At 44.1% G+C, this 12,286-nt stretch overlaps 1 protein-coding gene across 19 annotated transcripts in view; it reads left to right on the top strand.

Annotated features, from left to right (window-relative positions):
- The window catches only part of caska (calcium/calmodulin-dependent serine protein kinase a), a 112,620-nt gene that overhangs the window by 83,885 nt on the left and 16,449 nt on the right, over positions 1-12,286 (top strand). For 6 of the 19 annotated variants that reach the window (XM_065962234.1, XM_065962239.1, XM_065962233.1 and 3 more), the window contains 6 exons: positions 2,220-2,267; positions 4,628-4,708; positions 9,904-10,092; positions 10,209-10,287; positions 10,786-10,871; positions 11,041-11,160. In XM_065962234.1, coding sequence (XP_065818306.1) covers positions 2,220-2,267; positions 4,628-4,708; positions 9,904-10,092; positions 10,209-10,287; positions 10,786-10,871; positions 11,041-11,160 — 603 coding nt within the window. The remainder of the gene's footprint in view (positions 1-2,219; positions 2,268-4,627; positions 4,709-9,903; positions 10,093-10,208; positions 10,288-10,785; positions 10,872-11,040; positions 11,161-12,286) is intronic. The other 13 variants (XM_065962244.1, XM_065962243.1, XM_065962240.1 and 10 more) reach the window with 3 other exon arrangements.

The raw sequence follows: 12,286 nt of genomic DNA, 5'->3' as shown, positions 1-12,286 counted from the left end.
TGCAACTGTTTGTGTGTAGGAGGGCGGGGCTTGTGCACTTGAATCTGTGTGTGTGATGTGTGTGTGTGTGTGTGTGTGTGTGTGTGTGTGTGTGTGTGTGTGTGTGTGTGTGTGTGTGTGTGTGTGAGTACTTTGTTGAGGGACTAATTAAAGTGCACAGAGAGCGAGTGTGTGTGAGTGTGCAGACAGAGAAAGCCTGTAACTCTGTTTTATGTGGTTGTTTTAATAAAGAACAAACTGAGAGGTTAAAGTGCTGCAGGATCACAGTTTCCATCTTTACCCGTCCTGACCGAGTCATGGACGGAGTCTGTGCGGGCGTTAGGGAGTTTAAAAAAAAACAGGTTACACTTTTGTCCAGCAAGTATTCTGATCTGTCTCACGGCTGATGGGAGTGCAACAATCTGAGGGCAGAGTGAACATCCCTGCAGATATTAAGATCTGTCTCATGGTTAACAGCTTTAACTGGCTGCAGAAAGTCGTCTAACACAAGAAATGTCTTAAAGAATACTTAAAGATGCTTTGGGAAAGTTTCCCTTCAGATTAACACTCATCGAGCCTTCAGTGTCCTCCTCGTCCTCCTCCTCTCCTCGTCCTCCTCCTTTTCCTCTTCCTCCTCCTCCTCCTCCTCCTCCTCCTCCTCCTCCTCCTGAGCTTTATTTCCGTCTCTCTGACATTGAAAAGCTGCTCTGACTAATCTGTGATCCAAAGCTTCAGACCTCCACAGAGCTTCGTTCTGACTGCACTAATACACCGCTCTTCTTTAATCTTCAAACTTTTTTTCGCCTCAATTAGTTCTCTGCTTGTGATGAATTTACCTTCTTTGGCTGTAAGATACTAATCACACAAACTGAACTCATTCACAGCCCGAATATAAACCTGTTTCACGCTGCATGTTCTCAGAGTGGAAGTAAGCAAAGCAGAAGAGAAGAACTTCCTGGTTTCTACCGCGACCTCCTCTTCCCCCTGATCATTAAACTATAAACCATGGCGCCTTCATTTCAGAGATGATGACATCACTTCAGCCCTGAAAGGCTTAAAGGAGGCCGTAACCTTTGAGGTTTTTATGGAATAAATCAGACCACTGTGTGCGAAGTGGATGCAAAAGAAAATACACTCAGACACAGATTTTTCCCACATTCGGTGAGTGTCTGGATCTGATTCTGGACAAAAAGTCGACCTGGCAAGTTCTTCTCCGCTGCCTTTAGCGTCTTCTGCTCTGAGAACACGCAGTGTGAAATGAGTCTATCAGGTTAACATTGCTAAAGAAAAAAGGGGCGGAGTCTCTAGCTCCATCCACACTGATGCAGCCATCTTCCATCCTATTGTCCGATGTCCACTGAGCATGTGCACAGACCACTCTGAGGTTCATTGATTGATGTAGAAAAATAAACATGGAACAGAAAAGCCGTAAAAGTAAACAGTAGGACGACCCTCATGTTGAGGCATTATGGGATGTGTTTAATGAACAGCTGGTCATCACGGCTGGTGTTTAATGTTTTCAGGTGACCAATCACAGGAGGATAAATTACCATCGTTTTCAGAGGTTTCAAATTTCTGCCAATTTCAAATGGAATGAAAAATATTCGACAAACAATTGGAAGATGAATCAATTAAAACCAAAAAAAAGACAGGAACATCCCTCAGAGGGAACTGGATCCAAAATCAGGAAAAGAAGAAAATCGGCACACCAAGGAGCTCCCGATGAAACGATTTATTGACAAGTGGCGCTTCGTTTTCAAGTCTGAGGAAGAGCACGTCGGCTCGAAACATCACTTGTCAATAAATCCTTTAAACGGGAGCTCCTTGGTGTTCAGATGATCCTTGCTTCTTTTTACCAAGATGAGTCAATTACTAAACATTTTAAAGATAATTTATTCAGTCTGAGGGTTTTTATTAAGCCATAACGTTAAAATCCTTAATTTTGACTATTTTTGGTTTCTTTCCTGGTCTGTGACACTTCAATGAAAGTCTTTGGGTTGTTGACAAATGAAGACATTTAGAGGAGGGCTTCTTTGCATTATGAAATCCATATGCCAAATCATTTAACCGTTGATAGAGACGATAAGGGATTTGTTAATTTAAATTAAAATAACAGTTAAGTCCTGAACACGTTTAAACTAAAAGAGTCAAAGTGTATCAGTGTGGATGGAGCCTGACCGCCCTCCCCCCCCCAAACGACAGCGTGTGTAACCTTCTTCCTGTGTCTTCCTCCAATAAAGAGTTCATCCAGAGACGCAGCGAGTGGAGCTTTGAAACATCTGGAATATGTAAGCGCTCAACACACACCACGATCACAGACTAACAGCTAGAGACACGGAGGAGGGGATCAGAGGATGATCCATACCTCGATGCCTTTTGATAGTTTTAAAATGATGCAATCTCCCATTCTTCATTGATGAGTTACGTTGCCAACCTATGTTTACAGAGTGTGCACGATGTTTTCATGCAATTTTTCCTCATCAAAACCAAGAAATTACCCGATATTCGGGGCCTAGATCCTCTCTTTTGTTGCCGTGGTAACAAAATAAGTATCAATATTGTTGGATTTTCACTAGAATCGTATCAAAGTTTTAATTTCTGGTATAATGACGACCCAAAAGTTCACCAACTTTCTGTTCCTCTCGGTGTGACTCTAAAGAAGAAAGTTTCATTTTTGAGAGGAAGAACCTCCTCAGAATCCACGATTCAAAACAAAACACCACAACACCTCGAGTAGAGAGAACATAGAGTAACTCTGTGTTGATACAATCACCTGAGAGAGAGTTGAAACCACCATTAACCATCAGATCAAAGAGGTCGTTTTAAACGATCAGGAGCAAACGGCTGAATATCAACGTGATCACAGAAATATGTTCTTAATTTACTTCTTTCATCTGAAGTCTGAGCAGAGCTGCAGGTTAGCAGATCATAATGATTGTTGATCATGTTGATCTTTACGCTCTGTGGTTTGTTCTGTATGAGCTGTGAGGAGCGGCTTTGTTCCCTGTGACCGCTGACCTGTTGGATCTTAATGATTCATCATTAAGGTGTGAACGATGAGATGAAACACACCTTATCGGCCTCTTTGTTTCACCTTTAATGAGTTTGAGCGTCACTGTAGATCATGAGTTTTGTGTTCAAGGAGCTGAGATAGAGAAAAAAAAAAAACACAGGCGGACTAAACATCAGGTAAACTTCAGACATCGACCCCGGCCCTTTGCTGCACATCATTCCTCTCTCTCCGCCCGATCTAATCAAGGCGAAAATGTTATAAAAGTTTCTTTAATAATAAAAGTTTTGATGAAAAAAGTGAGGAAAATATAAAAGTGAATGACTTATATTAAAACTAAACACAGTAGCATCAGTAGCCTAACGGTTAGGTTGCTCCCCCGATGTACGGAAGCTGTGGGTTCAATCCGACCTCGGCCCTTTGCTGCATATCATCCCCCCGACTCTCTCATCCAAACATTTCCTGTCTCTCTTCAGCCGTCCTATAAATAAAGGCAAAAAGGCCCAAAAATCTTACAAACTGCAGAATTTATGTTTTAAGAAAATTAGATGTTGGCAAGAGAGATTGTACCCAGTGCTTATTCATTTTCATAGCTATCGTTAAACTTCAAATAAGGCTGAGTTGGCTCCCAGCACTCTGATTGAAATAGATCTGTATGCTTAATATCTGATTTTACTTCTAAAATATCACCAAGAAAACTTAAAGGTAACGTAAAGAATCGTGTCCTGCATCAGCAGCAGCTCTTGACCTGAAACAGTTCCCTCAAAAAGACGAGTCAGATCACTTTTTCCTCCGCCATTGTTGTTGTAAAGTTTGTTATTTTTAGTTTCCCTTCCTGGTTTTGATTTGTCGGTGAAGGAGAAGTGACATTGACGAGCACGGTGCTGTTCCAAAAGTTGAACCGACTTTCAGGGCCTCTTTGTGCTGCTATAAATCCTGAACTGTTTGGTGTTTGTTTTGAAAAGAGGAGCTGCAACGCAAAAAAAACAACAACACGGGACACATGTACACAGGCCCTAACGATAAAAAAACAGATTGTTCTGTATTAAGTGGACTGAATTCCTCCAAAGATTCATAAAGTAGTTCTGATTCTGATCCTGAAATCAAAAGTGTCTGGAATAAAAAAAATGTTTAGAGTCGTTGCTCTGATTGTTTCAGCTTCTGTTTTCTTCTGATAATAAACACCTAAAGGTACACACATTCATGAACTACACACACATCTCTGATTCTTCATCATAACTCCACAGTGCTTCAGTCGCACACACACACACACTCAGAGGCCTCACCTCCACAATGCCACATTCACCATTGAGGCGATACATAACTGGAGCTGACATCAAACCTGCCAGGGTGTGTGTGTGTGTGTGTGTGTGTGTGTGTGTGTGTAGGGGGGTGGGGAGGTGGGGCAGAGAAGGACCAGCTTCTTGAAGTTGGTCTCACATTGGCTGCGGAGGTCCAGGAGGCGGGTTGTGAGTGGAGGTGGTCTGTGAAGTTTTTGGGTCACTCTCTTAAACACACTCCGTCCTGTTGTGCAGCAGGTTCAGAGGGGAGCAATAAGAAGAAGAAGAAGAAGAAGAGCGGTGTGTTTGGAATCAAACTGATGAAGGTGTTTTTCAACTTTTCTCTCCTCGCCTTCAGGTTCTGGAAGAAATCTCGTGCTACCCCGAGAACCACGAAGCTAAGGAACTCAGACGGATACTGACCCAGCCGCATTTCATGGTGAGTCCAAAAAAACACAAGAATCACACCGTCCTGTCTGAACTGAAACTACTCTTTTCAGATGTTAACATTTATTAAACCAACTGGAGCTGATCTGTCAGTGTGTCAGACGGCTGAGCAAACACTGTGATGACCGACAGAATCAGAGAGTCCAAATTCTACTTCTGCTTTAGTAGGCTCACTTCAGCAGGGTGTCAGGTATTTTATGTAGACTATGGTGAGCCTGGTCCACACTAAACCACGTTTCAAAATGTGAGAGAGCTACACATGACGACCGAAGATCACAGATGAAACAGTTTTGCTCTGTAGTGTGGTGTGCTGTTTTGGTCACATCGTTGCTCTCTAGGGGCGGCTGTGGTTCAAGTGGTAGTGTCGGTCGGAGTTCAACAGGAAGGTCGGGGATGTCCAAGCTGGTGAATGGATGAGTTACTTCTGATGGTCTCTTTACACAGCAGCCTCTACCATCAGTGTGTGAATGTGTAGGTGTGACCTGCGGTGTACAAGCTCAAATCTATTTACCATTACACACTAACAGATTCATTCACAAACAGAGTCTTGACTCTAAAACTCTAAAAAAAAAAGAATTCTCACAATGTTTCTCGCAATCTAACGCTTACTTCAGAGTAAACAAACATGGCAGAGAGAAAATGTGAATTCACAATAAAAAAAACTCTGGATAAAGACATGGAGTGTGAACATGGGCTGTACATGTTACAGAGCGAGCTGGAGAGGAGTAAACTGATATGTTGTTCTTCCTCCTTCAGTCAGCTTGCTTCCTGATTGGCTATCGGAGAGCGTGCTCGGCTGTCCTCGTGGGTTCCCCTCACACAGCAGGAGATCAGATCGTACATATTGAACATGATTCAAATTTAAGATTTGCAATCGTGCCGCCTTCCGAGCAGATCAGATTACTCAGCACACCACAGGAATATCTGACAAGGTCATCTTTAGAACCATCAAAATATTGTGACTTTGCAGAATGCGGTTGATTATCTTGTAGTGATTCCTCGCTTTACCACCTTCATTTATGCAGAAATATCTGAACTTTCTACTACCTTAAATTTCATCTTTAATGCATCGGACAAGGACAAGGATTTTCTTTATTCTTATTTTCTTTTTTTAATACTCTATTAGAAGCCACCAAAGTACAGAAGCCCTGAGCGGACAAACATCCACCATACTCTGTTGTCCCGTGATAAAGAGTCATTCTGTTTGTTTTCTCGAGTTTTCACTTATTTATGCTGTTAATCGTGGAGGAGAAGCATCGTCACCTCAAAATAAAAACGCTGATTTTCCAGTGAAACAAGATCATTTTCAAATCTCGATTAAGGGACTGAAATTCAATTATCATGGAACACAAACCACCGTTATCTCGAGATGAATAAGTTGAGATCTCAAAGAAAAACAAACAAAGTGTACTCGTTATTATGGGGAAAGTAAGCATGATGAAATGAGTAGATGCATGTCACCTTAGGGCCTCCGTACCAGAGTCCATTGACAAATCAGTAACTACCCCTCAGCACACAGGAGGTGCTGCTCCACTGTTGCCTCTATCAGATAGTTTGTTGTGTAATTGTGTGACTTCAGTGTTTTTAAAGGTAAGTTTAGGAGCGCAGATGGACTAGCCGGTTAGGTCGCGCCCCATGTACAGAGGCTATAGTCCTAGGTTCAAATCCGACCTGTGGCTCCTTACCCGCATGTCATTCCCCACTCACTCACTCTCCCTCTCTCTTGCTCTATCTCTATCTGGTTTCTGACTCTATCCACTGTCCTATAAAAAAAATGCAATAATGCAAAACTCCTGAATCCCTGTTTCTCTGTCCGGCAGACTCTGCAGTCCTCTGTTGTGTTTGAGATGCTCTGATGTTTAATGCGTTTGTCAATGAGATGTTAGAAAAGTGCTTCAGAGATCAACAGAGTTGAGTCAGAGGCTTTATTTTGTACAGCATGGCATCAGTTAAGAGTTATATTACTGTTGCAAGATGTCTGAGCAAACTTCAAATACCACGTGTCATTAATTCGGCTGCAGGAGGCGTTTGTGATGAGAGGGAAAGGGTTAATCCAGTCCAGAGAAAGTCACTCTCAGGCTGTCAGCGGCCTCCATGTTAATCCCATCACATTAATGCGTCTGTGATCAGAGGGCTGCCCCATATCAGACAGACAGAGCAGAGAGGGGGAGGGGTCGGGGTCGGAGGGTGTAAAAACAGGAGGAGAGAAATGAAAGTTTATCACCATAAAATGAGAAAGAGTGAGGAAGCATTGTCGATGACCAGGATGGGAGAACAGGGAGCAGCAGGAGAGGAGGGGACGTGCTGATGGGGGTCAGTAAGGCGTGTCTGATCAGATGTGCTGTGAAAGGGTCAGAGGCCTTAACTAAATACCAGGGGGGCTGGGAGGGGGCCCGCTGCACCGACCTGTACCACATTCCAGCGAGTTCAAGTCAGAGCGAGACCTGCAAAGTGGGCATGTTTGGATGATCGTAAGGAAAACACATGAATCACAGCACTTTTTCTTTCTCAGTCCTCATTTGTTCAGTAGTTCTTTTTTTAAAATTATAAACAGACCCCTCTATCATCGATCATTGAACACATCTGCTCTCATCTGCAGACAATATATCCTCATGGAGCGACACCCAGTTGTGCTCATCCTTGTTTAAAGTCTGCCTGGCTGAAGAATGAAGCTAGAGTGAAGATGCAAGCGTCTCTAACACTCGGACACCTTTCTGCACATATGTGTTTATATATCTTTTCAAAAGGAACAATAAAAAGCTAAATCACGGTCAGAAGAAAGCTGATTCCAGGATTGCTTTACAGGTGACGCAGTGCGCCTCTTTTCAGAATAGAAAGCCACAGTGACATAGAAAAACATGCATTCAAGCAGCCTAGCAACATAGCCATCTTGGCGTCGGGCTTGCAGCCTACTGTTTCGCAAAGCTCTAGCCAACATGTGCAAGCCTGTCCAATATTCCCTCTAGTCCAGCATCTTACTCTCGTTCCTCTCTTCCATCCTCTTCCGTCCCTCAGCCTCAGTCATCGTATCAAACAGTACAGAGACGGGCTATCTGGCTGCGGTGTGAGCTAAAGCTGCTTTTGACCAATCAGATTTATTTACTGAGAAATGGTGTAGTTTGGACCTCAGACCGCATGTTTAAAAAGCTCTTTAAAGACTTTTTGCTGAAGTTCTTTTCCAGGCACACATTCGCGATCCACTGAAAGTGGCTCCGCGGCCCACCTCAGGGTCCCGCCCCACCAGTTGAGAGCCACTGAGCTAATGTATCCACAATCTTGTTATCTTGTTATAAATTAGATCTGATTGGTGAAGTTAGAAAGGGGGAGGATAATGAATATTTATTTATCTGTGTGTGTGTGTGTGTGTGTGCGTGCATCACAATGAAGGCCACCCCTGCCCCAGTTGGGCCACCCCAGTCAAAAAAAGTCTGGACACGCCCCTGCGTATAGAAACATCAAGATTAATTTCAGTCTGTTTCATAACCAGATAAAAACTACTGATAGTAGATGTTTTTTTGAAATGCCTCAAAAAGTGTTATCATCTTGGGGCTTCAAACTTCCTCCTGAAATAACGACCTGCTGCATGGTGACCTTTTCACACCTCAGACTATATAAACAATAAAGAACGTGTGATTTAACGTTGTATCCTGTCTGCAGAGAGCTGAGGCGTCCAGTTATCTCTTAATGTTGATTGTTTTGAGTTAATCTTATAATCTCTACCTCTTTCTTCCTCACTTTGCTTTTATCCCTTTCTCTGAATTATCTTGTATTTTATTTGCAGCTTGTTTTGGTTAGTTTCTCACACTCACTGGAGCACACACACACACACACACACACACACACACACACACACACACACACACACACACACACACACACAGGTCCTGGAGGGATTAGTTAACCCTTCACCCCGGCCTCATTAGGAAACAGTCACACACACACACACACACACACACACAAGCCTTCCCTTCCTGTGTGTCCTGAAACATCAGTGTTATTTTGTGTGTGATTCAGTTTGACGCAGGAGTTAGAGACGCTGCCATCGCCTTCACATCTCTGCTGCTCTGATCCGCTCTCCCCTTTCTCTGGAGTGTGTGTTTGTGTGTGTGTGTGTGTGTGTGTGTGTGTGTGTGTGTGTGTGTGTGTGTGTGTGTGTGTGTGTGTGTGTGTGTGTGTGTGTGTGTGTGTGTGTGTGTGTGTGTGTGTGTGTGTGTGTGTGTGTGTGTGTGTGTGTGTGTGTGTGTGTGTGTGTGTGTGTGTGTGTGTGTGTGACACTGAGGGAAGTCTCTGACAGGTTTCCTCTTTGTGGAGGTTTGATTGCTGTCTTCAGAAGTTCACTCTGGTTTGTTAGAGTGTCACTCAGGGGCGTCTGCAGCTGTCAGAGGAGTCCAGTCCAACACGCTGTGGATGTGTGAGGCAGACGCCACGCACAACACATGCAAATACACCTGCACAAGAGAGAGAATACCTGAAACTAGGAGATCAGACTGTTGTGAGGTGGTGTGAATAAAGTCTCACAGGGGGGACAAATCCAGTGTTATCAAACCTTTTTGACTCAAGTTGAATCTCTAGGATGTAATCATGTTGTTGTAGTTAACGATGTCTAATTGTAACATCTAAAAGGAGGACAGATTTTCTGATTAGGGTACCTGTATCAGCGTCTGTCTGATGTTTTTAATCCAACTCTCTCTGCTGCTGTCACAGTCAGCAGCAGGCGCTGAGCTGCCACTGCAACATGGCACTGCCCACAAATCGTCCGTCACATGTATCTATACCTGTTGATTGTAGCAGTCTGTCCTTCACAGCTGCTTTTTTATACTGGAGCTTCAGTTCATTAAATCCCTGCAGCATCTAAAGGCATCAGGACACATATGCTGATAAATGTGCAGCCTGTGATTAGAGAGACATTATAGACACGATCGACGACTGTGTTGATCTTCATTTAAGAACAAGATGCACCACCAGACTGCTACAGAATAACAACACACACCTGCATGCACAACACACACCGCACCAGCTTTTGTTTTCTGTCTGGTCATGCGCGGTTACTGGATCTTATCGCTTTCTTCGAAGCTTCCTGTTGGAGAAAAAGACTCTAGTTTAGTTTGCTATCTGACCGGTTCGATCCTTTGGAAAAGAAACCTCATAATAACGATCTGTACGCTCTGTATTTGTGTTTCCTCTCAGGCCTTGCTGCAGGCCCACGACGTGGTCGCCCACGAGGTTTACAGCGACGAGGCTCTGAGGGTGACCCCCCCGCCCACCTCGCCCTACCTGAACGGAGACTCACCGGAGAGCACCAACGGAGACATGGACCTGGAGAACGTCACCAGAGTCCGCCTCGTTCAGTTCCAGAAAAACACAGACGAGCCCATGGTACACTCTTCCACACATTTACTGTTACAAAAACACACACACACACACACGCACACACACACACGTTTACAGCCTCATGTTCAGAGCTGATGTGTGTGTCCTCCTCCGCTCTGCAGGGCATCACGCTGAAGATGAACGAATTGAACCACTGCATCGTCGCGAGGATAATGCACGGGGGAATGATCCACAGACAAGGTACCCTCCTCTCACAGATGATATTCATGTCTACAGCATTTTATAAGTCGACTTTAAAATGAAGCTAAAATTCAAAGACCTAACAGCTGCAGTTCCTCGAGAGTCCACTAGAGGCTGTCTCCTGCAGTGAGTCGATCCCCATAGCGCCCCATGTTAAAATGTCCAACTTTACAGCAGAAATAAACATCTTTACAGCCTGGTACAAAAACAGTTTTGATTTCTACAGCTCATTTCTCCACTCATGACAACTGTACAGCTCTTGTGGATGAAGGCTTTAACACTCTCTCTGTTTTATTTTGACTTTAATTAATCCCCGGTTGATTTATGATGCAGCAACTGGAACAACATCAGTATGACAGAGGATGTTTCCCGTTCTGTGATGTGTAAATAAAATAACAGCAGGGATTGAAGCGCAGTGAGGGGCCGTAACAAGAAGAAAGGTTTGGTTTCATTTTTGTCTCTCTCGTCTCTGTCCTGTTTCTCCTCGTGTCCTCACAGGGACGCTGCACGTCGGGGATGAGATCAGAGAGATCAACAGCATCAGCGTGGCCAACCAGACTGTGGAGCAGCTGCAGAAGATGCTGGTGAGCGTGTGTGTGTGTGTGTGTGTGTGTGTGTTTGTGTGTGTGTCGGCATATCTCTGCAATATGAAGTGAATTTGCAAACTGTCACATGTTGGACTGAAGATAAGACAAAAATCTCCATATTTACATGTGTGTGTTTGTGTGTGTGTTTGTGTGTGTGTGTCCACAGAGGGAGATGCGAGGCAGCATCACCTTTAAAATAGTGCCAAGTTATCGGACGCAGGGCTCGTCGTGTGAGGTAACGCCTCCTCCTCCTCCTCTTCATCCTCCCTCCTCTTCACTGCTGATCGTGAGCTCCTGATCTGATTACTAACTGCTCGCCTCTTACTGAGCGTGTGTGTGTGTGTGTGTGTGTTTTGGGTGTGCGTGTGTGTGCGCGTATTTTGCTGGGGCTCGGTCAGATATTCAGCACACCAATTTCACAACCAAGATACCGGAACCCCCTCCCCTCCTCCTCCTCCTCATGCTGCCGCCCCCCCCCCCCTTCCCCCTCTGGTCCAGGAATGAGCCACACCTCTCTGTGTGACCCGTCCTGCTGCCTTCCCCCCTGAATCTGCAGAAAGGGAAATTTCTAAAATGCACAAATACATTGGCAACCTCTGATACTGGAACACTGTCAATGTACTTGTGTAATTTAGACAGCGTGCAGTAGTTCGCCTGCAAATTTCTGATAATTGAAAACAAGATTTTCCCCAATATCAGAAGCCTTGAACTTATAATTTTTGTTCTTGTTGTCGCACAGCAGGTATCGATACAGTTAGATTTTAACTAGAATCATTTTCTTGCATTGTGACTTTCAAAACTCTACCTTTGTTTTACAAGCTTAAGACCTCAGACCCAACAAGGGCCCCTTCCTCCATTGAGACCCTATGTAGTCAGTTCCCTTTCCCCCCCAAAAAAAATCTACATCCATGATGAGCATGATAAAGTCAAGGGGCAGCCTCCAGTGTTGAAAAAATGCAGACGTGCCAAATCCCGCAGTTTGTCGAAAGCACCTACACACCACACCAGGAAGTCACAAACACACCACACCAGGAAGTCATAAACACACCACACCAGGAAGTCACAAACACACCACACCAGGAAGTCACAAACACACCACACCAGGAAGTCACAAACACACCACATTCATCATGATTGACAGGTGGGCGCGATGTAATGGTTCGCCCAGAGGCTTAAAACCACCTCAGCTCCAGCCGTCAGTCTGTCGTTAGGTTGACTGAAAGTTAGGCTGAGACAGGATTTCCAGCGACCTCCAGGCGTCATCCATCAATATTTACAGTCTATAGATAACGTCCAAAAAGTTACATAACTGTGCACATGATAGACAAACATTCAAAACAATTATTAAAGTAATATTGTACAAAAAACTACACATGCTGTGAAAGCTATGCTCCATTTAAAACATCTTATGT

The sequence above is a fragment of the Labrus bergylta genome, chromosome 13 (assembly GCF_963930695.1).
Source record: "Labrus bergylta chromosome 13, fLabBer1.1, whole genome shotgun sequence".
NCBI lineage: Eukaryota > Metazoa > Chordata > Actinopteri > Labriformes > Labridae > Labrus > Labrus bergylta.
Note: the sequence above shows the minus strand (reverse complement) of the source record. Positions and strands in the feature narration are given on the sequence as shown.